General features: G+C 42.9%; 2 protein-coding genes across 5 annotated transcripts in view; one reads left to right on the top strand and one right to left on the bottom strand.

The window, feature by feature from the left end:
• Positions 1-8,916, top strand: part of BBOX1 (gamma-butyrobetaine hydroxylase 1) — a 44,844-nt gene extending 35,928 nt beyond the window's left edge. The window contains exons 5-8 of the mRNA XM_027458922.3: positions 4,196-4,301; positions 5,676-5,872; positions 6,655-6,821; positions 8,666-8,916. Coding sequence (XP_027314723.3) covers positions 4,196-4,301; positions 5,676-5,872; positions 6,655-6,821; positions 8,666-8,826 — 631 coding nt within the window. The 3' untranslated portion in view covers positions 8,827-8,916. The remainder of the gene's footprint in view (positions 1-4,195; positions 4,302-5,675; positions 5,873-6,654; positions 6,822-8,665) is intronic.
• CCDC34 (coiled-coil domain containing 34) overlaps positions 1-27,765 on the bottom strand; it is a 111,106-nt gene that overhangs the window by 5,939 nt on the left and 77,402 nt on the right. For all 4 annotated transcript variants that reach the window (XM_072039166.1, XM_072039167.1, XM_072039168.1 and 1 more), the window contains 6 exons: positions 6,809-6,999; positions 6,444-6,557; positions 4,563-4,619; positions 3,248-3,398; positions 1,375-1,488; positions 84-236 (listed from right to left, as the gene is read on the bottom strand). The gene's annotated coding sequence lies outside the window, so the exon portion shown is untranslated. The remainder of the gene's footprint in view (positions 1-83; positions 237-1,374; positions 1,489-3,247; positions 3,399-4,562; positions 4,620-6,443; positions 6,558-6,808; positions 7,000-27,765) is intronic.

Here is a 27,765-nt window from a genome sequence, read left to right on the forward strand (position 1 = left end):
CTAGAGGCATTTCATCCACTGTCCATCTGCTGAGTGCCACAACATGTTTTTCACAAAGGCATCCAAAAGGTTTTGATACTTACAACACTTAGCAGCACTGTAAGCACTGTAAGATGAAACATCTGCCATTCTGCTTGGCTGTCTGCCTCAGCTCTTGGCATCCTTGCTGTTCAAAATTACTGCAAATTTCCCACTCGAAATTGTCTTCAGTGTCCACCTTGCGATACCTCTCTGCGCTGTTTAAGAGATTCCAGAGAGTCAATTAATACATAAATGTGCATTAACTATTAGGACATTTTACCTGACTGTCTGAGCCAATAAGAGATTCAGATTCAGTTGTGCCATCAGAATTTTTCTGTTAAAATAAATTAGTGTTGTACCTCACTGATTCTTGCCTAATATGGTTATAAAGAGTAATGTTTATTAAATACTTCCTTTTGTTTAAGGTCAGTTTGATGTATTTGTTGTATTTATTGTGTTTAAAAATGATTTCAATCAAACTGATTTGTATGGATGAGTTCTGAGTCTCTGACATATATTTAAGTGTTTTAATACATCCTTCAGTGAACTTCCTGATCATTCATGTCCATGCCCGTTCACGTTCAGGACAAGGCTGAAATTGGACCTCAGTCCACAACAATTGGGCAAATAATATTTAGAGCTGCTTTCACTATTTAAATCAGATTTCCTTTTGGTGTCAATTAAACCTTTGTTTTGTTTTGTTTGTTAATCAAAAAGACTGTAAATAGAAAGTTGGGTTGCAAAATATTGACCCTTCTCAGAAGAAGCATCATTCAGCTGCACAACTATCAGCCATGGCTCCTTCCTCCCAGCACTCTTGCACACGTGCAGGCACACACATTGCACATGAAATGCTTTTTAAAATGACCTGGGACATTGCTCCCCCAATAAGAGCACTGTTTTTAAAAAGAGGGGTGAGGAGGGAATTCCACAAGTACTAAAAAATACAGTTAGGATCACATGTAAGCTTCCTGTTAGGTGTAGTGATTTAAAAATTACCCATTAACTATTCTTAAGTCACAAACCTAGTGTCAAATATTTTAATACAGCTATGTATGAAGCGGTAACATGCTAAATGTACCCAACAGATAGCTAGGGAGCTGTATTCAAATAGCTTAATAACCCAGCTTTTGTTAAATGTGAATCCATCACATGAAATTGTGAAGATTTCAATTTTTGTGTGTGTGTGGTGGTGGTTTGTTTGTTTTCAACTGTTTTAAAAGAAAGAAGTTTCTTATTTTGAGGCATGAGTAGCTGGAACATAGTCTAAAACTACTACAGAGGATAAAAGGCCTCTTTTCATGTAGTACCTTTTCTCCTGATTTAACCTGTTTCCTTATTCAATGTACTTACTGTAGCACCTGGTCTCGGTACTCTGACATAGTTCTCACAGTAGCAGAAATTGTACTGAGGTTTCAAACTGAATGACAGGCTCAGAACAGCTGCTTTTGGTCCATGTCTTTACCCCTAAAAGAGAAGTTCATTTATTACTGGCATTCAATTCTGAAGTGCTTTTTACAACTGTAATAAAATCATAATTGTTGGTAGTCCCCTTGCTATTTCACCAGTGCCCAAGTACAAGACCTACTAATATTTTAAATAAAATAGATAAACCTGAAACGGTCAAGTTTGTTGAATAAAACATCCCTCTGCAGGGCCATGCATTTTACTGAAATGTAACAGAAATGAATATAACATGTACGTGGAAAAATGAAAGCCTTTTTTCTTGCCTAGATGTCTGTTTGGTACATGCTATCTTAAAAGGTCACTTCTGTGGAAACATTCTCTGCATCAGCCCTACAAGAGGGGGGTCCACACTTACTTCCCTGTGAGCATTTTTTTTGTTAAACTACAGAGGAACAACTCCACCAGCAGGTTCTCCCCTCCTCCTGCAGTGCATTTCACCAAACCCTCCTGTGCTGGACCCTTCCCCTTCAGAAACCTCTCTCAGTGCTTGGGGTGAGTCGAGGGCTTCCTTGGGGCCCACCTGCACCTCCCAGAGGGCTGCAGCTGCAAGAGGAGGACACAGGTCCCAAATCTCTTACAAACAAGACCTCGATTTTTAATGAAGTGCAAGGCCAGGTGATTGAAGTGTGGCTTCAGTTCCTACTGCAGCCATTTTCTAAAGCTAAAGACAAGCCAGGCAGAGTAGTTTTCTGCTCAGAGAGACTGAGCTCACGTCACCCCTTAATGCCAAAACAAGAAGCGCTACACCCGCCTGGTGCCAAATTTCCTGCTATGTCAAACAGCGTGAGCAATTCATGCTGAAATCTGACCCTAATTAGTAAACCATAAGCCATTCTGTTTTGTTCTCTCTATGGGATGGGAGTCCTCTGACATTACCTGTGTTTTCTCCTGTAAAAAAGCATCTTCTTTCTTTCTTTCCTCTCCTGGACTTGGTCTAACAGCTCTCCCCATGACTGAGTTCATACTTGAGCTCTGTTGATACTTTGACAAAGTCTTTTTTCCAGGCCCAGCACTCGGCTCCCCATTAGAATCGCTTTGTCTGTTTAATTATTGCTGACTGCAAGGCAGTAACAAGCTGTGACAGAAGCTCCACGCGTGAAAGGGGAACCCCCAGGGACAGGTCCCCTGGAAAGCATAGCAGCAGGAAAGCTCTGACCTCTTTTGCAAGATGTCACAACAGCTTTAGAAAGTATTACCATTCCAGTAATTGTATCTATTGTATATAAATGAGACAATTAAAATGCATTAATTTGTTTTAGAAACAGTAAGTGATACTGGAGCCTTTGTAATTAAATATGGAGTGAACATAGCTACCATCAACACCAGTGACAAGGGTGATATAACAAGCTAGTTTTTGGCTATACAAGTGGGAGCTATGGAAATGTGGTTCAAGTTACCATACTTCAGCACTGAAGTCATGTACTGATGAATATGTGCTGTACCATATAATAAAAGTGATTTTTCCCAGGCGTTGAAGCACACTCGCAAATATTCAAGGTTTTTTTTTTTTTCCCTTAGTAATTTCAGAAATTCAGCTTTAGTGTTTTGCATAGTTCTTATATCAACTGCTACTTCTGGAACAAAAGTGTTTGTATACTACATAGAAGTGATTTCGGTCTGCATGTGCTTTATCCTCTTTTCTTATTTAAGCGCTATTAACAAGTAATGCAAGCACACCACCTGAAACGCATAATAGATTTGGTCTACACTAATTCAAAGGGGAAAAATGAGTTTCACATTTTTCTTTTAAGTCACTCACGTTCCTCAATTCCATGGCCTGCATATGGTGACTGAGGCTTCCCCAGGCGAGCGTCTGCATCTCCATCACACCCTCGCTGAGGGCTGGCTTCAGCCCCACGCTCTGTGCAGACCAAATGTGTGGGTCTTGGTCTCCATCTCTCCTGCACGGCCTGCCACATGAAACAGGGTTTGAATGCACTGCAACGGGATGTATTCACATCTTTATTATATAACTAAGACTCCATTTTTTTGCACTTGTCAGTAAACTTTCATACAGAATTTTGTCTAATTTCAACACAGAAACTATGTGATTAGATAAGGGGGAGGGGGAATTCTCAGAGAGAGCATCGACAAAGAAAAAGAAGGTACGAAGTTTTAAATCAAGATAATTTCTCTTTAATGGTGAGTCTGCGTGTACCAGGAAAAATCCCACTGCAAAGGATACTCTGTATTTTCCAAGACTGTGAAACTTTAAAATTAACTTTGGGGCAAAATTATATAGCTTTAAATAATTTTACGTTTCACTTGTGTACTCCATCTGGCAGGGAAAAAAGTAAAGCCCATAAAAAGTGGTCCAAATCCCATTCGAGTATTTCTGAAGCCTCAGAAATAGGTGTTGATTTAGCCCAGAAGATATGGCTTGGTTCTTGTCCTCATCTGATCCTTGCATTCAGCAAAACACCAGTGCTGGAAACCATCACTCCTCTAGATACTGCCTGGGGCCAGATGTCCCTCTCCACACTCAGTTTCTAGCCTGAATTCAGTAATGCTTAAAATCACCAGCGTTGCAGAAATAAGCCTGAAATAAGCTGCAGGGGACACTGCTCAATCATTTCCTTGTAATTTACAAGACGTTCATGTTCAAAGATGGAGTAACTCTCTTCTCTTGTGATTTCATGGTCTCCGTGTGCACAGCACACTGGCTGACTGTTCTCACATGTTTTCTCTTTTCCCTTTCATTGTAAAGACCGACTTGGCAAGTGCAAGACAAAGCAGATGCTAACAACGTGGCTTACACGACCGGGAAGCTGTGCTTTCACACCGATTACCCTGTTCTGCAGCATCCACCTGGGGTAAGACAAACCTACTGACTTTGCAAAAGGGAATTGTTCCCATAGCGCAAAGCATGGATTAAAATGAAGTCAGCATTCAGCGACTCTAAATTTTGATTTAAAAGAGCAATATAAACATACTGGTAGATGAATCTTTCTATAACAATGTAAATATACATAGATAAGCATTATGATGTCCATTCTGCATAGCAAGCCCATTATGTATCCCAAAATTTTCAAATGAAAACTCTCCAAGTATTGAGAATATTATGGGGCACTCACGCTTTCTCATATGGTTTGTGCTTTTGATACTGTTTTCCTTACATTGGAGTTGGGTGTCTGAAATAAATAAAAAGCCAATATGATTTATCCACAAATAAGCATCAAATTAGCATCACCTATTAAAATCACTAGATGCTATTCATTAGTGTGGAATAAAAATGGAAGAGAACTTCATTAAGAGAGCACAGCCATGAGTTAGCTCACAGCCTCACCTGTGCCAAAGCTCTCGCTGCTATGAAACATTATAAAAAGAGCAAAACCTCTTCCTTTCAAACATGCTTGCAAGACGTTAAAGTATTGAAGCACACTGAATTATTTTCAAGCATCATCCTGAATGTAGTTTTATTTATATAGTGTTTACACACTATTTGAACTCTGAGGATGTATTTAATACAAATAATTGAAGAAAACTTTTTAAATGGATGATGAGTTCATAGGAATCCTGTAAAAATAGCTTTAGGATTTCCCACATTTTGATCTTGCAACTATTATCCAGGAGATATCCTGGTTTAAAATCACCACCAATAACACTAAAACAACAACAACAACAACAAAAAAAACCATTAATAATTAGATCTACATAATTACACCAGTGCAGAGTTCGCACTTTCTGTCCCATCCTACGCCTTGGCAACTTCACTGTGAAGTGAAACTTCCTTAATCCGATTTTATTACAGACACTGGGCCCCTTGCCTTCCACGAGCCACCTTTCTTTGTGAACAGATAATTCACAACAGGTTTTGTTTCTGCAAGAGAAAATAATCCTCTTTGTCGAGATAAGGAGGGAGACTGCGGTGCGTTTAAAATTGTATGACTGCAGCAAACAGCGCCTCAGAAGAAAGAAGTTACAGCAGAGCTTTGCACTTGACTTGCAGGAAATAATAAAAGGCTGCAAGTGTTAGAAGATGTCCCAAATGGGATGGACTTATGAATGTTAAATTTGAACTTTCTGCCTGTGGGATAATGGCATCAAAGTTCTGTGAAGCTGCAGCAATGGGAAGTCAGTCTTTTGCTTGGGGGAAAAAAAAAAAAAAGATAAGAGAAAACTGATGCTAATTAACTATTAAATACACAGGGTAATTGTTGTTATAATGAGATCTCAACTCGCTACAGGTTCAGTTTCTCCACTGTATAAAGCAAACAGCTGCAGGAGGTGACAGTGAAGTTGTAGATGGATTTCACGTTTCCAACAAGCTGAAGCAACAAAACCCTCAAGCATACCAGATCCTGTCCTCTACTGCTGTAGACTATACGGATGTCGGGGTCGACTACTGTGATTTTGCCGTGCAGTGTAAGCAGAGGATTATAGAGTGAGTAGCTTCAGCAACACAGATACATCGAAAACTAAAAGCCCCAGTGTCAGGGGATTGCGTGTTGGTAGGAAAAGGTCTGCTCCTGCCACCTTGTGGGGAAACTGTGCCTTAACTGGGTCTGGAGTTGCCTTTTTTTTTTTTTCCTTTAGGAAGCCAGTGTATTTATTACTTGTTCTTTGCTGTCACACTGCAGCATAGTTTTCCTTATTCGGCCTTGCCCAGTTCTAGGGAGAACTCGCGGTCTTTAGGATACCTTCTGGGTGCAGGCACAGCAGCTGGGCTGGTTGCTCAATTCCAGCCTGTGCTGTGTAGCTGTCCCTCTGCTCTGTGCCAGAGAGAGGTCCTACTGTGAAGTATTTAGATTAACATCGATATACTATAAAAAGATCAAATTTAAGTGTTCCTAATCTCTCCTGAATTTAAAAACTTCGACTCTATGACTGAGGTGTATAGAATGTAGTAATTTGAGGAAATCAAGTGTCTACGCTTTTTGCTTATGATCCCTTTCCCTAGTTAGGATTAATTACCAAATTCCAATCCAGTAACAATTAGGAATGAGGGAACTAACCTTGTGGTATCGTCCTTTGTCATAGACTTGAATTTTGTTTAGAAAAGTAAGTCAGGTCGATGGTTGGATTTGATGATCTTGAAGGTCTTTTCCAGCCTAAATGATTCCATGATTCTAAGATTCAAGAGAAGAGTTCAGTTGTTTGTTAATTGCTAAAATGTTTCAGTAACAACGTAATACATTTCTTTTCCTTCCCTTCTCTGTTTCACAGTGTGGATTACAGAGGCCAAGTAGTTCGCATCAATTACAATAATGCAACAAGAGACACAGTGTTTGACATACCAGCCGAAAAAGTGCGGCCATTTTATGCAGCTCTAAAGGAATTTGATGATTTATTAAACAGCAGAGAACACAAGTTTACTTACAAGCTGAAACCAGGTCAGGAAGTTGTTTCTCCTCGCAATGATTTTTCATGTTTCTCCTGACATGTCAAAACACTCGAGCAATGTTAGCGCTGTCCTGGCACTGAGAGGAAATGTTAGCCCTGTTTGTCACCTATGTTATTTCACACCGTATCTTCACATTCACTTCATAGATTTCTTCTGCCATCGTTCCACTATAAAGAAAAAAAAATGAGGTGTCTGGGTGGGGAATAGAATCTATTGGTTAGCCCAACCTGTCTGTTTAGGACAAAGACTCACGCCACGTAGGAAATGTTAACTTGTCAAAGCACCAGCACCACAACTGGGAAACATCACTTGCAAGCCTGCTGGGCCACCCAGTTCAGTACACGGTACGTGATCGCACCCTCGTCCATGCAGGGTAGGAACATTATATCAGATGATTCGCCTGTGTTGTGCCACTCCTGTGTATTCCCAGGGCACCTCACCAGTGCTGCAGGGAATTCAGTCACCTCCCTTCCTTAGGCACCCAATGCCCGAGTAACGCGGGATGAATTTCGGAAGTCTCTGCCGTTGCGCTGCTTTTTCTGGGTGTCCTGTGCAAGACAGCTGGAGGCAGATTTGCAGAGGCACTAAGTGCTGTAAACTTCAGCTGGAGTTGCACGGGGCTGTGTTTTGAGCATAAAACACAAGTGCTCTTTAAAAGTTAGCCCATACATATATTTAACTACTTTGGCCTTAATCTCAGTTCCTTCATTCTCCAACTATAAAATAAACATACAAATAGTCCCTCAGCTCCCACGAGGTGTTACAAAAGTAAACTTATTAGTGTACGTGACCACATCACACGTTATGGTGCTACTGCCTTTAAAATGTCTATGAGGAAACGAATCACTGCCTATTGGGAACATGCAATAAAATAATTTATAGGATCACATAATAAATGATAAAACAAAGTACTTCCCATTACACAAGTACCATCTTCCTACCATTAAATGCACCAAAACGGCAGTAGAGGGAAGGGTACATAGGAATGAAAGAGCATAAGGGTATTTAACCAGAGATTTATCATAATGGTGGCACACAAAGGAGAAAAATTTAAATGACAAGCTGGCCTTAATTAAGGCATTTCCTAACTTTCAGTGGTTTAGCTTTGTACTCTCAGAATTCTTTTAATAGGGATAGTAATGCAGGATGTGTATTGCACAAGTAGTTACAGACCCATCAAGTGAAAATCACCCGCTTTTCTTTGACCCCTTTGATCCTTCCACGGATTTCCCCTAGCACTCTGCTTTCTAAGCATGCCTCCGAGCTGTGGCAAGCCTACTCAACCTCATGGGGGTGACTCAGCGTGCTGGGCTAGTCCCCAGTTAGAGGCTTTCGCTGAGCTTTGTCTCCAGTATCTCCTCAGAGGTTCAGCACGGCTTTGTCCAAACAAAAGAAACGTGGATAAACGAGGTAGAAGGTTAAAATGAAAGATAATTTGTATGTGTTGTACACTTTTTAGGTCCATTTTTGGCAGGCTCAATCTGTCCATGCTTCCCAGCATCTGGGAAGAAAGATTTGATCTCTTTTAGGGGCAGAAGTTCTTTTTTAAACAAGTACCTTCTTACAAAGAAACTCATCTAATAATTTTCTCTAAGCTATCTCAACTGTTTTTTTTTCTATCTGTCCATGGGATTGTCCAGAAACAGAGTTGGAGCTTCCTGGCCTCTCTGGTTGAGAATCACCAGCTAATCTAAAGCTACCACATCACCAAAACCTTCAGACGAGCTATCTGAAACTATCACTCCCTAGCTGTTGATATGGATCTATCTCAACATCATCTGTCTGAAGGAATAAAATATACCAGCTGTTAAACTTTGTGCCATCTCTTCACAGGAGACATAGTAACCTTCGACAACTGGCGCGTGCTTCATGGTCGCCAGAGCTTCCAGTCGGGATCAGAGGTGACTCGCCACCTGGAGGGTGCCTACGCCGACTGGGACGTGGTCATGTCAAGGCTCCGGCTCCTCCGAAAGAGGGTCCTGAATAGGGACTGAGCTTTCTTCTGACTAGAACAAACAAAACTAGACTGTCTAACCTCAAAAAAAAAAAAAAGTATAAATAAAATAACTCATGTCAGAAACTAACATTATGAATATCTGAATGTATTTCTGAATCCCATCAGGTGCTGAGACACTTGCTGCTCAGAGCAATTAAAGATCTGTCTGTGCCCTAGTCTTGGAATCTACAAGTGAATTGCTACCTCAGTCAACTTATTTTCTTTTTAAAAGCAACATGCAAATGGCTTTAAACTTATCACTTTACAGGGGTATCCCACTGGGATACCCCAGGGATTTGCCCTCACAGATACACCCGCCCTCCCTAGAAAGCTTGAAAGGATCATCAAGAAGGAGTTTATAAGCATTAGTAACTACAGGTTTGCTATGAACAGCATCTTCCACTACTTTCAGAGAGGCATCCTTTGCTGCATAAATCATAACCCAATTCATTAGCAAAACAAGCAACCGCTGCTCTGGAGTTGTTTTTATGTAGAGACCTTTCTAAGAAGAACCACACTTTACCATGAGCTCTCAGTCAACAGCTGCTGTGCTCTGTGTATTCCGATGTACACGTGATGACTGTCACAGCCACAAATAACTTTTTCTACGTTTCTAGGTTCATAAGCTTGGAAACCCTAGAGCTAACAGAGAATGCGTTGCGTTAATTTTCCTCTGCATTAGGAACAGAAAATTCTCAGCGTGGAGGTCGCTGATAGGGCCAGAAATGACTTCCCTGTGAGGGCAGTGAGGCCCTGGCACAGGCTGCCCAGAGAAGCTGTAGCTGCCCCATCGCTGGAGGTGTCCGAGGCCAGGCTGGATGGGGCTTTGGGCAACCTGGGCTGGCGGGAGGTGTCCCTGCCCATGGCAGGGGGTTGGAACCAGGTGGTCTTTAAGGTCCCTTCCAACCCAGTGATTGAATTCAGATCCATTTTTAATACCAAATACTAGAGTACACCTTTGGCAGATGCGGTCGGGAGAATATTCTCTCACTCGCATTCTGACTGGAGATCACACCATGCAAAAATCGCTGCAGCAATTACTACACAAGTTAGCTACAGCTCTGCACCACTGTTTTTTCCCCCTATATTCAGATGCCGAATTGAAAGACAGAGGTTTAAAATGCAGGTTTTCACACCCAAATGTATGTCCATTGAGTCTATTCCTTCTAGGTGTGGAGCTAAGAGGATGCCCTCTCACCCATGCTGAGGGCCTGACAAGATAACCACCCTTCTGCTCCCCAGTTTGCTCCATTCAACTGCTGATTTCCAAACTATTGCTTAAAATTAATTAATTAATTAATTAAAATTAAATAAACCCATGCCACTTCCTGGCAGGCTAAAACAATAGTACTGTAACTGTGAAATTAAATAGCTGTAGAATTAACTACGTTAACAACAACAACGACAAGAGAGCACAAAAAACCCTAAGTGAGACCCTGATATAAGCTTGCAAACACTCTCAAGACTTCTACTCATAATTTACAGTCAACAGATGTCTCTCAGTAAGCAAATAAAACCGAATTGGGATTTGAGTGTGAACAGGCACAGTGTGGTTCAGAGCCAGTCCTCTTCAGTACACAGCCAAATATTTTTGTTAAAGTTTTAAACTGACATTAATATGTAGCACAACAAAAATGGCTTTCGGTGGTTATTTGATTTCTCAGTGTCTCCTTTAGTAGTTAACTTTGGAAAGAAGAGCACTGCATTTTTTTGCCTTTGCTATAAAAGGTGGAAAAGATGGGGAAAGGCTTATACCTATATTCTGTAAAACACCAGCAATACTGTGCTTTAGCTGGGATATTTGGCATATAACAATTAGCGAGGATTGACATTTTTAACATTTTAATAAGACATCTTGGGATCTATAAAGACGATGAATAGCAAGGAGATTTTCTGCTTTTATTCAGTAATTTTCTGAAACTTCTTTTAGTCATCTGTCTGTTTATTAAAAGCCATCGTGGAACCAATTATTCTTTTGGGCTCAGTTCATATTTTGTGCCTGGGAGATACTGCCCTTACACACCCACGCTTCCTCAAACTGTTTTCCCCCAAAACGCATAGGATCAGTGCTAAATTTTACAAGACAAATACAAAAAAGGCAGCTTTGCTGATGACAGGCATACGCCGTGTACCCAGGCAGGATGGTGGCTGTAGGAGTGCTGCTGGCCCTACGTTCCCCAACAGCCCGGTCACTGCTTGCACGCAATTTGCTGTGTATAAATCCTGCAGTATTTTCTATGAACTTAATTCTAGCTATTATATATAAATATATAACAATTTTTTTCATGCAGAAAGTACATCATGAAGTGCAAATAATAATAAAAACTGTTCCCTGGTGGAGACATGAAGCACAACACAGACAAAATCCAACCCCAGCAGAACCTCTGTGAGTTACGTGAGATGCCCCTTTTAACTGGGCAAGCGTCACTCTATCCACACAAGTCTGATGCAGAACCAAAATTCAAGTTTTTCACTGCAAACCCTCTGCTTAGCCTCTAGGACCTCACTGCTTATATCACCGATTTTAACCAAAACATGTTTGCATGTCACACCAGGTGTTCCCAAAGCTAACTGTCAGCTTAGGGCAAGCCCATATCTTAAAGTTACAAGCTGTAAACTTGGAATTGCTTTTGGTAAAAGCTCTGAATTAATAAATACATTTTATACTTACATTTTAAAATTACAGAAGATCCTCCACCTTGTAATGCCACTCCAGTAGCACAACAAGATGGTAAAGATCAAGATGCTGAAAGAGCACAGACCTCCCTTTTCACACCCACCCCAAAAAGGAGAATAATTGGCAACTGTTCATAAGAAACCCCACTTCCAAATAACCTCCGATTAAACTGCAGAAAAGGAAATTGTCAAAACCAGGAGACTACCTACGTGAACTGTCTTGTAGGGCATGGGCTGTTTGAGTTAGCAAAATATATTTGAAGTCAAACATTTTGTGTAGTTTAATGACTTCATTTTTTTAACATGTTAAAGCACCCAACAACTTTGAAGCAGGCAGAAGATTTCTTTGTTGCCGTGCCACAATACATCTCTTTCCTCATTAGCTCGACCAAAAGGAGGCAGGAGGTCTAAACATGTGGATAGCAGAGGGTGGTTTCTCTACTGTCCTTCCTCTCCAAGCCGTCGCTTAGATCAATAACTACTTGTGTTGGCAATAACCAAGCCATGCACCTCTTTCAAGTTATTTTTGGAAGCATTCAAAGCAGCAAAGATCACAGAACAGCAGACACGGAGAAGATAGAGCAATATTAGAGTATGTCGTACTCAATTTCTGAAAACTTGGCCTGCTTTTTGACTTTAATCAAACAGGAATGTTGTTATGAAAATGTGCTGTGGGCCATACAATGCCCTTGAAAGGAAGCAGGCGAGGAGCAGAGCCGCAGCAAGCGGTGCAGGAGCATACCTCTGAAATGCTGCTCCGTGCAGGGGATCTGCTGAGCTCCCCAGAGCACGTCTGGCAGTCAGCAGGACACAACCCTCTCCTTCAAACTATCAAGCCTCCAGTCTCCAATCCTTTGCTGTCTCCAGTACTGTGTTCACAAGCAAGTTTTCCCACACTGCTCCTTTGCAGTTTTGTTTTCACTTTGACAAGTACATGCAGCAGACAACTGTAGGTAGGAGGGAGCCCTACCCATTCATTTTCTTGGCTCCTCGACAAGATTGCCAAGGAAAACAAACACTGCACAGCCAGAGCACGTGATTTTTTTGGCAACTGTGAAGGTTTAGAAAGAGCCTACCTTCATCCTTTCAGGTTTTCCCAACACCCCAAGGCAGTGCTTCCCTTAGCAGCACACTCCACAAGGAAACACGGCCAGTTGTGTGTGTTGCGTTTGTGGCTTTTTGTCGACTTCATCGCCCCCCTGCTCACTCCCAACACCATCCCTTTGGCCACCAGCACGCCATCCAGCAGATGCTTTAATTGTACCTTTGCATATAACTAATATGCTTTATGTATCACTTTTACCCATCGCCACTATTTCTATTGTTGTTGACTTTAGTCAATAAATAAGCCTAATTTAACTTTCTTTGTTTTCCATAATGAGTAGCTATCACAGCTCAAAGAGCTCTTGGTGTCAGAGGACAAAAAACCCTCTCCCCAAGTGCACTTCACTCATTTCCAAAGCTAACGATTCACTTCCTGCTGCTTTTGCACTCCAGTGAATTATTTTTGTGGCAGAAGGGGCTGCAGGGAGGTACCCCCAAGTATTTCCAAGCGCAGTTGTGGCTATACCTGCTGTAGGAGAGCTCCTTTCCCACCCTGCAGGATTTAGGCAGCCGAGCACACTTCCACTTCACTGTTGGCATTTCTTTCCCTAGCTTGCTGTTTGCAAGCTCACAGCAGCAGCGATGTGACGCGCACATCTCCGGGGTGCCCTCAGCTGCCAAGCACGACAGCCAGGGGGAAGGCAAGGACCGGGGAGTGTTGTCTCCATCAGATGAATAAAGCAAAGCAGTGTGAGCGGAAAAGCGCAGCGCCTTCCTGCTGGCAGCCCAGCCAGATGTCTGCTGTCAGAGGCACCACCCCGAGCGCAGAGGCTCAGGAGCTCTGCTCCGTGATGCATTGCACATTTTACAGCCGCATCTGCTGGAAAAGCGCTTGAAGGATGATTTATCACCTTGCTGTGCCAAAGAACTGAGAAGCCCCCTGAAAGTTTTCCACTTCATACTAACACTCCCAGCTTGGTGATCCTCCCTGGCTTTTTCTGTGTCCTCTTCTAGTGTTGCTGCACGCGGCAGCCATGGAAGGAGCCTGGAAACTAACGGCAGAGGCCAAAGTTCGGAAAGGATACAGATCAAATTAATCATAGATCACCAGTTTTTGAGCAAAAACCCTCACCAGCAGCTCCCAGCAGGACTGCCTGCTGCAGGGCACCCAGCCCAGCCCCAGCCTTCTGCCCTGGCTGCACAGACCCTCGGCGAGCACCCGTTGGTGGCGTCATGGGAAGTGCCTCAAACTGGCTGAAAAGGATAACGAGGCTGTAGCTATTTAGAAATATGTATGCTTTCAGCAGTTTTGAGCTTTCTTCCCTGAAAAGCACAGCGGAGAGGCCTGTTCTGGCTGCTGGGAAGGACAGCCCAGAGTGCCGCAGGTATTTTTGTTCCTGTGTTGCAGGTGTTAGCCCCACAGGACCAGCACATGAGGAAAGAAGAGGAACAACCAACGCTGCTCTGCATGGGGTCAATCCCAAAGCCACCGGTGCTAGCAGCAAGAACTCCCCTGAACGTGACACGGTGTTTGGGTCAGGTGCCCAGATCTTTTCCTGTCCATCTGAGAACGGGCAGAAATAGGGGTTTCCCCTTAAGATATTTCTTGAGCATGAAGTACAGGGAGGTAGGCTCCGTGGATGGTGGCACCGTGCTCTCAGCCTTGATGCTTCATTTCACACTCCTTGATTTCCTGGAGCTTATCTACAATTTATTCACTGCTCTGGGTGGGAAGGTGGTGGCTGGGCACCACCTGATGCCAAAACTCCTGAGGTGCCTGCCCCTACATGTGCACGAGATACCCGTGCAGGCTTCTCATCCCAACAGACACGGGGCATCTCTCTCAGCAGGGAGAAGGGCCAGCACCCAGCTCGGGCATCCAACCTGGCGTTCCCCTGCTCTCAGTGCCCTCTGGCCGAGCAAAGCTCCCCCGAAGAGCATGCCAAGCCCAGAATTGGCTGATGCAGGTTGGAAGTGGGGCTTCCAAAACACAGACCCAGCTTGAGAAATCACCCTAGTGCTGGGTTAAGCATTAGTAAGCACCGTCACCATCTTCCCCAACCTTTTTTTCTTTATTTTTTTTTAAATGTTCTACAGGGGGCTTGGCCAGGGCTGCAGAGTGACTGATGGATCTGATCCGCAGCCAGATCTCGAGATGAAACAGCACGTAGGGCAAGTCTGGCTCTGTAACTGATACTCCCCATCAGATCAAGTGTCTCATCTGAGTAAACATATTTTTATTATCTTTTTACCCATGGGTTTATTTTTCCAGAATAAGGTGATGAATCAACAGTCCCTGAAAGCCTGCTTTTTCCTTCCAAGTATTTTCATTTAGTCCATACAGCCTATAAATTTGAGGGCGTTTTGAACAAAGGCAGAGCTCCAGTCATCTTTTATGTGGCCAAGGAGCACTGTACTCTATTTTTCAGTGAGCAAATTTGGCACTATTTTTAGGCTCTTGTTTAGGAGAGCAGAGACAGAGTGACCTCAGATTTTCTGCCGCCATGCATGACCGTCCTTGCTCATAAACACATTCCTCGCTGCTCCTCCTGCAGGGGGAAAGCACTCGCTCAGAAACGGCTGCTGAACATAGAAGTGCTATGAGGTCATGGATTCCCTTCCTTCGTGGGCAATGTTTCATAATATTTAAATAATAAATAAATGCGACTAAGAAAAGAAACTAAGGATGAGAAAGATCTGAAACAGCGAGGCCTCCTCTTGCCGCCTGACATCCCGTCAGGATCTTGCACACAGATGCTGACCCAAGGACTCCTAAAAGGGCTGTAACATTGTGCAGGAAAGGGCAGGGAAAGCATCACGTCACAAATTCTGCAAGAGATGGCTAACACGGTGTTAGGAACAGGGATTAAATGGGGAATGAATGATCCTGTGCTCAAAACTCAGCTTTCCAGCAGCTACCCTATTACTTTGAAAACAGGGAGCTGAATGTGGAGGAGCTGGAACAAATTCCAGCTGGGTCAACAAAACCTTTTGGTGTCAGGGTACTAGCACAGTCCTGAAGCTGGCTAGATACACAGATAAGCGCACACCAAGATGTGTTTAGACTTCACTAACTCCCCACACCACCTCTCAGGCAACTCAAGCGTGCAGCGTGTTTGAGGACAGGGGAGCTGCACGACACCGCGCTGCCGTCCAAGCAGGAGGCACGCCTGTCCTTCCAGAGGAAAAGCAGCAGCACTCAGGGACAACGACCAGAAGGTCATTTGCTGGCTGTAAATAAGGCAGCAGCGTAAATTGAACCAGACCATTTCAACAAAGCTCCCCAGGAAAAACAAAGCAACCTCCAGAGACACCACTGTCTGAAAGCTTTGTGTTATTACTACCACCGATGAAGGCAGTAACAGTGTTTTTGGGACCCAGTGCAGCACAATTCTCATTTTATGGCTTCACCCAGCCCAGCCTGGCAACACCGCACGTCCATGCAGCTCCACAGCACGGAGCAGCCCATGAAGAACGGTTTTGCTTTGGGCTTCTCATGTGAGCACCTTCAACAGCAGATGAATGTCGTTTGGATCAAGGTGCAGACTGCCTTTGGAGATCAGTTTGAAGGAAGCAGAAAAATGCTTTTCTTTAACCACGAACCTCCTTTGCTACTGAATTAGCAATAACGCCGTGTGTATTCATACATATTTACATGGATGTGCATGTCTTATATGCGATCATAATAGTAGCCTTGAAGAAAAAAAAAAAAAAAAGGAAAAGAAGTAATCAATGATTTTTCAATTTTGTTTTCCCTCCAGTTAGGTCAATACAGCTTTTAGTATCTTGACCACTTTTTCTGAGTCATACAAATCAAAAGAAGGATACCTGGTTCTGTTAAGTGAATATGACTGGTCATTCTTCTATTTAACCTTATAAATTACTACATTGCCAAAAACAAAATTAAAAAGTCTTTCTGTATTTCTTTGCTGAACAGAACAAAATAAAAGAAGTGTGATCTGCCAAAATTAGGAAGCAAAGTAGACCTCAGCACATTTGAGAACTGATGCAAATTGTATGAGCACGATTAGCTTCTTCCCTACAGATATATTCCCTACAGATATATCGATCACCAAGTACATGAAGTTTAACAAAGGCAAGTGCTGGGTCCTGCACCTGGGACGGGGCAGCCCTGGCTGTACGTACAGACTGGGTGACGAGATGCTGGAGAGCAGCCCCACAGAGAGGGATCTGGGGGTCGTGGTAGACAGCAAGTTGAATATGAGCCGGCAGTGTGCCCTGGCAGCCAGGAGGACCAACCGTATCCTGGGGTGCATCCAGCACAGCATCGCTAGTTGGTCGAAGGAGGTGATTGTCCCGCTCTGCTCTGCGCTGGTGCGGCCTCACCTCGAGCACTGTGTGCAGTTCTGGGCACCACAGTACAAAAAGGATGTGAAACTGTTGGAGAGTGTCCAGAGGAGGGCTGCAAAGGTGGTGAAGGGCCTAGTGGGGAAGACGTATGAGGAGCAGCTGAGGGCACTGGGCCTGCTCAGCCTGGAGAAGAGGAGGCTGAGGGGGGACCTCATTGCGGTCTGCAGCTTCCTCACAAGGGGGAGTGGAGGGGCAGGTGACCTATTCTCCATAATCACCAGTGATAGGACCCACAGCAATGGTGTCAAGCTGAGGCAGGGGAGGTTTAGGCTGGACATTGGGAAGAGGTTCTTCACTGAGAGGGTGGCTGCACACTGGAACAGGCTCCCCAGGGACACAGTCACTGCACCAAGCCTGTTGGAGCTTAAGAAGCATTTGGACTGTGCGCTTCATCACATGGTCTAAACTTTTGGGCAGACCTGTGTGGTGCCAGGAGTTGGACTCAATGATCCTTATGGGTCCCTTCCAACTCGGGATATTCTGTGATTCCATGATTCTATATTAAGTGTAATCCCCTTGAATGATGCATGTTTAAATATTCAACCCCTGTACAGCTGGTTATACGGAGGCAGCCAAGGAGATGTGGGAAGTGCTAACTACAGAGAAGCAGACAGAGTTTACAGCAGATTCATGGCTTGCACTAATGCTTGCACCAGCTTCTGATCTCACTCTTTCCTGGGCCATCACCAAATGATGATGAACTTAGAAAACTGTTTCTGGAAAAACAGCATTTCCACAGACAACATTCAGGGTCCATTAAAATGCATTTCAAAATCCCTTGTACGTGTGCTGATATTCACATAGTACATGCATCTTGGTCTCTTTTTTTCCAAAAGGGCCTCCTTTGTCTCACGCAAAAATAGTGTTTTAGAGATTTGTTTTGAAGGAAGACATACTGCAAGCATTGCAAATAACAAGGTAATGTTGTGCATAAACACGGCACGCAGGCACAACGGAGCTGACAGCTGCGGGGTCTGTGCTCTCCCTGCACCCACAGACACACCTGGCCCGTGACCATACTGCTGTGGCAGGAGCTTTTTGGGATGAACACGGTTTCTGCAGTTGTTTCTCAGATCTAATATATACCAAAGACAGAAAAGTCTGTATTTACTTAATCATTTTAGGTAAGGCTTTGCTAGGGCTACATCAGCCATGGGTTATGTGGTGCTCTGGAATTAAGTTGTCCATTCAGATTTACCAAAAAAAAAAAAAATACACAACTGGACAAGTTCATAAAACTTTTTGTCAAACAACTTCTATAACTCACTCAATTCCTACTCAATTCCATATCAAAAGCTACCAGAAGCACCCAGCTTTACCCCCTAGCCCAATAACATGCTGGCCGATTCCCAGAAGAGGACGTCAGTCACTTTAGGGCACTCCGAGTCTCAGAGGCAGGAATCTCCAAATTTCATCGAGCAGCTTGCAACTTCTGCACTGCCAGGAGCTGTGCTTCCAGCACAGGTCGGGCACTAACCTGCAAGAGACACAGGCACCCCAAAGGGCAGAAGAAATAGAGGGATTTGGATCAGGGCTGGGAGGTGGGAGCCGCTCATGCTGAAGGGCAGAGTGACCACACTGCTTCATGCTTGCCGTCGCCTCCCAGTCTGCCCACAGCCCCCTGCATGTCAAATCTTTCTTTGGGTTTTTGCTTTTGGTTATAAAAGCTTCTCATTTGTTCATGAATCTGTTCTGAATTCGGAAAGCGGGGTGATCGGGCACGTTTCCATCTCACATCAGCTCTTTGTTACAAGAGGATTATTCTGTAACAAACAAGGCAATGTGCTACAGCGTATTTCTCTACAGGAACATTTTCCATTATAAACCAGCAAGACAGTACCTTAACCTCCCTGCCCCACAAATACGCCTGGACACCTTAGGACAGCGTTGTTTTTTAAAAAATGGAACAATCAGTCAAGCTAGAACACTCTCTTGAATAAAACCTCAACGTGCAATAGATTCACACATTTGGACCCCGTATTGCCCCTTCTCCCCACCTCTATCTGGTGGTCACAGCGTGACGTTTTGCTGGTTCCCCCCCATGCCACATGCTCCAGCACACTCCGCAAGACCTACAGGCAGCTGACGAAGCCAAGCAGACCGATACCATGACCTGCAGCAACACAACCTGGCTGTGCACGCTGTTTGAGCATCCCAAGGCCCACTGCCACGTATTGTCCAAAGGATTTGACCAAGGTTCAGCTCCTCGCTCTGCGATGCTGCCAAATGCAAGAACTGAGGCAAGGTCCCTGCTAGTACTGCATGGTGCCCCATAGGCGGGCACATCTATGGACTGAAGTGTACTTACAGCAATTCTGTGAGTTACCAAAAACAACTCGAGCTGATCTATTTTGCTCTTTTCTGCCACTGGAGGGCATTCATTTCCCTTACAAAACTTCCTTAGCGCAGTCTGCAGGCAGATGGGATGCCGCAGAAATGATCTGGGTGAGTTGTTTTCTCAACTCCCCACTTCTGGTGCCGTGCTCTGTGTGTTGGAAGAAAGTCACTGGGAGGACGCACATTTCGGGGTGCAGGCAAGCAGCCGGTTCGTGGGACAGACTGGAAGCAGATTGGAGTAAAAGAAAAATTAAACAAAACTCTAAGACATGGAATTGTGCGGATGGTGGATGCTTGGCACCAAGTGTTTCACCGACTGCTCCTGTGGGTCGGCACTCATCGTTGGCTGTCCATCAGCTCGGCTGGTCCCCTGCATCGCAAGATTTAGGAAGGCTTTTGGTTTCCGGGGTTAAAGTTTGGCAAGGATATGAGATGGGGGAAGAGAGGGAACCAGCTATAAACAAACCTAGCTGTGTTCACCCAGTGCATACACGGAAGGAAGACACTTGTGTATCAGTCCAAGACATAAAACCAGCACGTTAGCACTTCGGAGTCTCAGCAGCTAAACATGAGAGAGGAAACAACTGGTAAGGATCCACAGCACTGTGCAGCCGTGCTCCTCAGGGCCACCCCACTCAAGGCTCCGAGGAGGCAGGCAGCTCACAGTCACCCAAAAAGCAGCGATGACAGCACCCGCTGGCTGCCGTGCCCCTCACCAAGAAGCCTCTTTGCCACCCCGAGCAGCCAGAAGAGCTGCAGGAGGAGCAACTCGTTTATCCTCAGCTTTGCAGAGCCCTGTCAACAAGCGCCCCAGCTCCGGAAGCTCGCGCTGGTGAGGATTACGTGCGGAGCTAAATATCCTTTCAAGTAATCACCCTAAGGGTGCGTGAATAATACGAGCTTTCGACTGGGGAGGAAAGGGGTAGGAGAAGAAAAAAAAACAACAACATATTTCATGAGCACTTGTTGAGACAGTCTGCTGCTCCGCATTCCCCAGCTCTTTGTTTTCAACATCCCTGGCAAATCGTGCTGGCACCAAATGACAGCCCTCTGTAACAGCATCCATCCCCCCGGGAGGGTTTATTATTATTATTGTGTGCAAGTTTTTTTTTTTTTCTTTTTTAAATAACTTTCCTGCTTGACATGTTGTATAGTGGTTTTTGTTGTTGTTGCTGTTGTTGCTTTTAAAGTTAGTCAAAGCTCAAATGGGTTCACAAGCTGTAATCATTCATTCTTTCAACTGCTGAAAAAAAATAAAAACTGTACTTGGATTCCAGCACAAACCCTCTTTTTTTCCCCCTTCACTGCAGAATAACATGAAAGTGTAGAGGGGAACATTTAATCAAGTCAGGCTGAGGGACAACAAATGATTTGTGTTACCCTCAGGTTTGGGGTGCAGGTGAGAACGCTCGGGAATATAAAACTCTCCACAGGGCATTAGCTCAGTTCCAGTCCTACTAAAAACTTTTTCAGCAAAACACCAGGCTGAAGTGGAAGGCACAAAGCATAGGAGCTAGAGCAAAGAAACCATGGCTTATGCTTTGTCCCAGGTGCTTTTGCATCCCCTTCCCCTGCCTGTGCTCACTCCACAAACGCACTGTGAGCTGTACACACATTCACCACGTTCCTTATTTACCAGCAAGATTTTATTCAGCTCTTATCTTGTTTGTAGGCAGAAAAGGATGAGAAGGAAAATACAGTTATATTCAGGTCAAGCCCATCACAGATTGCAACTAAATTGTCCACTCAGAAAGACGGCTCGGAGCCTACATCTGGGACACGGTTCTGATGTCTACAACCACTTCTGTCTGTAAATAACTTTGCCATTAGAAAAAGAGAAAGCAGCCCGCAGTATGGGCACCGGCATGCACCGTACAGGTATTTATGGCATACGTGGTACCTGCTTGTCACCACAGCACCAAACTTGACCTGGGAGGTTACTACAGCACAGAGTGACTCGTCCAGTAACTTTCAATACCATTTATTCCCACCTGGGCGGTAGTAATTATATATGGCAGCTTTCACACGTTAATTACTTCTTATGAGAACTCTTCTCATAACTCGAACTCATAAAGTTAAATTATGTGTATGTATATATAGACTTATCTACATATCTATATATAGATGCACAACACATACACATTATTTTTCTATCTATCTTATCTCCTGGAAAATTAAATAGACCAAGAAGCAACAAACATAACCAAGTTAAATTAAACATTATTAAAATTTATGATGGTTCCTGGTCAGCTAAACACAGTTGCAAACCACTGTTGTAATATAGCAGAATTCCAATGAACTTAGCTGCAATAACTTGTTCTTTCTTCACAATCCATCAAAACTTTCTTGGGAATTAGCCTGCAACATACGGACAATAGAACCATATATCTTCAGCAATAAGTTCACTAAAACAGCCTCAGTGTTTTAGCTCCAATTTCCCTGATGCAGTAATATTTTACTGGCTCTCCCGTTAAGTGTTTTGGGGGAATACTTGGGGCATTCAAATAAATGCTTTGGCTAAATAAAAATAAATCTCTAGATTCAAGCATGTGTTTTGCTTCCTTGGTTTTGAACAAGATGAAGTATCTCAAGCCTTCTCAACATTGAAAAACCTTGGTTCATTGAAAGATTTAAGTTTGTTGTTTGTTTTTCTTTCCCCGAGTTTGAATTTTTAAATCTAAATAATTGCAACATGCAAAAAAACACAGAATCTAAAAAACCTTTAGTTTCAGCATTGCTTTCAAAAGGAGATCGTATATATTTAATTTCTTTGCTGGCAGAGATGTTACTTTTCATATGTTTGGCACAGTAACGGTGTGATCAGCTATGTCTTAGGATTTGGATAAATGAACAAGTGCCAAAGGATGTGCTCCGAAGTGTTGAAGTGCAGTCAGCATGCAGATTTCTGTCTGAAATGCCTGGCACTACTTTCTTTCACTTGATTCTAGAAGTAATTATTAAAAACCATGTGAAATGCATTTTCAGACAATTGAACTTAGTTAACAGTACCCTTGCCATGATTCACTGCACAGAATGAAGAGAAATGCAAATGTACTGCGCTTTTTAATGTTAATTTTCACACAAGCAAAGCAGGGAAAAACAAACAAACAAACGCGTTGGCACGTTTCATTATGCCATACCCAGAAAGGAAGATGTCACCTACTGGTATCACTAAGAATTCGGTTTTTAAAACATTTTATAGCAAATAAATTTTGCTGTTCTCCCATCTGGCCTGTATCCTCCCAAAACACAACTATTTCCTGTCTCATCATGCAGCAGCACTAATGCTCCAGCATTTCAGAAGAGCTAGACATGATGATGGGGAGACCTGGATATGTCAATAATAAATATTTCCCTTTTAATCAGTATCAGAAAGTATTTTTAAGAGACTACTTATTAATAATACTTCATTATTTTTATTTTTGCTCGTATATACATACGGTGGCAAGATGTGGTGGAAAAAAAAAAGTTTCTCTAGCAGTTACCTAGAACATTGTACCCCTAAATGCTTCAGTGCATCCAAGGAGGAACAAATGCTTGCAGTTTGTCTGTCCCTGATACAAGCATAGCAAGTTTATTTCCTCTTTCTGTCTTCTAAATGCACATTACTTCCTGTACATCGTACCATATAAAAACATCTAAAATATGTTTTACAGCCCTGAATGACAACTATCAATGCTACAATAGCCTAAGCTGACCTGAATGCTGTAACCTTAAAATAGTTAGAAATATCTTTTTAAGCTTTTCTTTACAAAAACAGTCCTAGAAACTGGCATGCTGAATGGAACACAATCCACTTATAAACAGGAACTGGACCCAACACAAGAATTTGGCTGAGCAATCTGGAAGAAAAATAAGAAAATCTTCACCTAAAATGTACTAGTTAGGAACTGAAGAACCAGATTTGTTCTGAGCTGAAGGAGAACGCGGTACCTTAGAGCTGCCCATCTGGTCTGTTACACCTGAAAGGCACTGAATGATACACGCTCGCCTCTGAATCAAGGGAGCTAACAATCCATATCCAGACAAAAAAACAGTTTAAACTCAGTGCTTGAGAAAGACCTACACAATTTCACCAGTTTATGCCCATGAAATCTTCACCCCGAGTTTCTTGGGCACGTTTGTCCAAGCACTAAAGCTTAAATTTCTACTCAGTTTCATATAGCATTAAAGAAATTTGGTCCCTAAATGTTTCTTGTTTCAGTTCCCAAATATTTGAAACCCTACAAAAGCATCCTACTTGCAGATACATCAAATAAGTCAAAGGTCAGGAGTTCATCGAAAACATAAGCCAGACCAGCAGTGCTGACAATTGACACAGTGACAAGTGAAGGGACAAATACAGAAGATAAGAAGGTACAAGATACTTGGACTCTTATTCCTGTGCATGAAGGAGGCTAAATGCATAGTGAAGACCGCATGCTATTCGTTCCTGACATAGGGTAAGCACCATACTGGAAGATCAAAACCCTCATGTATACTTGGCCAGCCACAGCCAACCCTCCTCTTAACTTTCTTGAGTTTTAAATGCAGCTTCTGGGGTTTAATCTGCTCTTCCAATTTTCTCTGCTTTTGTGTTTGCTGTAAACTATTTACAAAGCTTGACAACAGGGTGAGAGAAAGCTACAAACCTATGAAGATATGCCTGTGGAACAACTGAGAATTGTGAGCAAAATATTGCTACTTTCCAGATTTGCCATGACAGCAATTTTATGTGTATTTTAACACAGCACTCACTAAAAACAAAAAAAAACAAAAACAAAAACAACCCTGAATTTGCAAACACACACAAAAAAAAACACTTCTTACCAAAAGAATAGGTCAGAAAGTAATGAACCTTTTATTTCCTCAGATACACAGACTGATGGAGTATCATTTCCAATTTCCATCCTAAGAACACAGTGCTAATGTATGCCAAGCAAAACTGATCTTCAGACACATCCCCCTTATTCTCATGCTTAGCTGTTCTCTGGAAAAAATTCCTTACGGTGTTTTCAACACCTGCCCCTTGACCGTCATCACACACCTTTGGAAAACAAGGTGGTGACAACTGAGAGTTTGGTTTTTAACATCCCTTGTGCTTTCTTCTGTTATCAAACAACGCTGCCATGTCTCAGCAGAACTTGAACCCACACATTCAGAGGTCAGAAGTTAATGAAGGAAAGCAGAATCTGATAAATAAATTACAGACCATATCAGGGCTCACACCTCAGTTGGCTCCTGACATGGTTGCATCCTTGTCAGACTGCTATAGTGAAGTTACAGGGGCCTCTCTCTTTTGGCTTTAGGCTTTTAGGAAAACTTAGGAAAAAATCTAGTAAAGTTCTTGTTGAATATGCTTACTTTGATACCATTCGTACCTGAGATTCAAAGGTCTGCTTTGGCATTAATAAGCATTCAAAATTAAATGATTTTTTTTTCACTGTACGAACTCCTATGCAGGAAAAAAAAAAATGGAAATCATATTTCAGGGTGCTGCATCTCCCAGTTAAAAATAAATAAGTAAATAATGCAGTACAAAGGTGAAATCACCAACACAGATTCCTTTCTACCAGCCTTGCTGTGTACTTCCTCAGCAATTCCAGCATGACATTGCCTACGATATTCAGGTCCGCGCATGCCCACAAACCAGTCCTGCAATCTCAGTTCATTTTAGAAGCTCACCTGCCTACCAGTGATTCATGCAAAAAGGCATAACCAGAACTAGGAGGAGGTAGTACAGATGTACCACTTTCATGGTTAAGCCACAGCCCCTCAGATTGTTCCCACAGTCTCATGACCTGCCTTAGCTTTCATTTGAAAAGGAAGGAAAGCGTTTACTAGTTTCAGCAGAAGTTTGTTGTAGCTTTTAGATTAGTTAATACCACCTTAACAAATCATGGTTTAAGAGACATTGAATACTGCCTGAACGTGGTGATTGATGTTGGCCTACAACAACTCAGAAAAAGAAGAAAGGTACCTTAGAGTTTGGTTTTGCAATGAAGGTCACTTAAGGGTTCACTGTTGTTTCATACGTCAGCGGCTGCAGCGCAGCACTGGAAGATAGAGAACTGTTTTCTAGTCCTACTGCAGACAGCCTGCGTGATCTCAGGTCAGCCAGATAACCTCCTCATATCTCACATCCAAACCACAAATCACTGTTTTGAGTCATTTCTGAGAGAATAAATAAACCACATTTCACACGTTGCTCAATCTAATCTTTTTTACCTCACAGCAGCCAATGTTAAAATCCAGCTCTCCTTTACACTAACTAAAAACACTCCTGGAGGCGCCGAACCACCTGGAAAATCCTTTCATGCACAAACTTTCTCAATTCACAGAGGACAACAAGCATTTAATGCTGACATTAAACAGCCAGGGTCTTTCTCCAGTAACTTTAACAGGAACAGCCAAACTCTCAGGCGTCATTCACTGCAACTGTTTGCAGGCCCCAAACCAAAACCAGTCAGCCAGTTTTCATTCACATCCACAGTAAATCACAAACCTGATCAATTAGGAAACACATAGGGCAATCATTTAAAACTCCCACCCTTACTAATAAGGAATATGGACTTACTTTCTGATGAAATGAAGGCTGTGATCTCCCCAGCAGCAGCACTGAGAGCTACAGGCAGGCCGCTGCCCGAGCCTGACAAGGCCATGAGGGGGTTAGCACCAGGTGCCCTAGTGACTTGTCATTAGGAACTGCAGCTGTGTGGGGAGCACAGGTTTAATGGGAAGCAAGTGGTCCTGCACACACAGAAGAGACGAGACACTAGACATTCGTGCCTAACTTTATTTTGTTCCCAGCTAAACTATTTTCTGTTAGCACATGCTTCTCCGGGTCCATTTATTAGCGTGCCTCAGAGTGGTGGCTCCAGCTGCCCACTACAATATTGTCTGTGTGCTCACCAGCACTGGGTATAGTCCAAAGCTGCAACACAGCAAACACTCATCCTGTTTAACCTCACATGTAATCCCACTGAGATCTGCATATGAGTAAAGTCAAGCAACCACGAGAGCCCAAGATCAAAGTTAAGCCCAGCCTGAACTGCCCAGCCCATGCTGAGGCAGCAGAGGCCTACTTCCAGCAGTTGCCTGCCTGCAGTCGGGGCTTTTTCTTTTTCCTTGTAGTCTGGCTTGCACTTTAACCCAGAATCTGCCCATAAAATCCAGCATGGCAATTTTGCAAAGTTTAATTGTAGCAAAAATCATAAAGGCTGCATCAGTTGGTGCAATAACAGATGTTTGCTAAGGTGCCTTGAAAGCCCAGAAGGAAATAAGGCGACAGCTTCTGGGAGCGAAGACACCTCAGGAACATGAAGAATGATCACCATTTTTTCATAAAAAGAGGATCTGCATAGCAGAAAGAGAAATAAAAAAAGTTTTAGTGTGATGTTCTGGAACTGCTCAGAACATATTGTTTTCTAGCTGAAAAAAAGTAATTGCCCAAAATCTTAATTTTTGCATATATAAGGGAAGCTTTGTACAGAATTCAAAATAACTTTCTTGTTGTAGAAACAGGCTAGAAACACATAGGTCAACATCTCTTGTTAAGCCTTCCAAGTAAAACCACATGCAGATTTTAGTTTGTGTGCATTTCCTCGAGCCATTCCAAGGGAAAAAAAATTATGGGGTAAATGGAAATTTAAAAACACAAGTCCAGCTATATAACTCCCAGAAATTATCAACTCAAATGAACTGACCGTGTCACAGAGTAACCCTCAAGAGGTGCTTAGTCACACTGCTAAAGGAGATGAAATGGAAAATATGGTAGGGCTGAAGACACCCAAATAAAAATGGAGCTATATTCTGACAGACGGTGGGTCATGAAGCAGATGAAGACACACTATACTTCACAAAGACAAATACAGTTCTTGAATTGCTTACAGACTGATTCAGGCAAACATCCACATAAGTCAATATACCAAAATCCACCCAAACTCAAATCTTGACCTCGTCTGTTTTCCCTCTTTATTGCTGAAGTGTTCAGAAGGGGCACACGCAAGTGTTAAAAAGAGGGATATTTGACAGCAGGTTTTGAATGCTCAAGATCCTTCAGAAATATGATAATACTTGAGAAATGATTTCACCAGGGAAACCAGAACATTCTGTCCTGAAAAGCTGGGACATGTCATTTTGAAAATGTTATTTTGAATGAATTTAAATTAATTTAAAAAAAAAAAAAAGAATGAAAAAAAAAAAAAAGGATTATTTAAAGAGGTAAAAAAAAAAAATCCTGAAAAGACAATTAAATTTTTAGTATCAGTTTAAGCAGACATTTCATTCACGAGAACTGAGGCTAAGGGATGAGACCTGGGTCTCCTGCTTGCAGGCAGGAGCACTGGTGGCATGGCAGCTGCTTTTGGGGTGCTGGCAGAGGCCTCCTCCCTCTCCCAGACAGGCAGCACTGGCTGTGCAAATGCCACACACTGCAGCTGTAATGAAAACCAGGCCAAACATGCAGAATTTGAAAAGACAGATGAATATTTTTCATGCCAGCTTTATCTTAGGTCATGCCACTGATGTC

The sequence above is a fragment of the Anas platyrhynchos genome, chromosome 5, assembly GCF_047663525.1.
Source record: "Anas platyrhynchos isolate ZD024472 breed Pekin duck chromosome 5, IASCAAS_PekinDuck_T2T, whole genome shotgun sequence".
Taxonomy (NCBI): domain Eukaryota; kingdom Metazoa; phylum Chordata; class Aves; order Anseriformes; family Anatidae; genus Anas; species Anas platyrhynchos.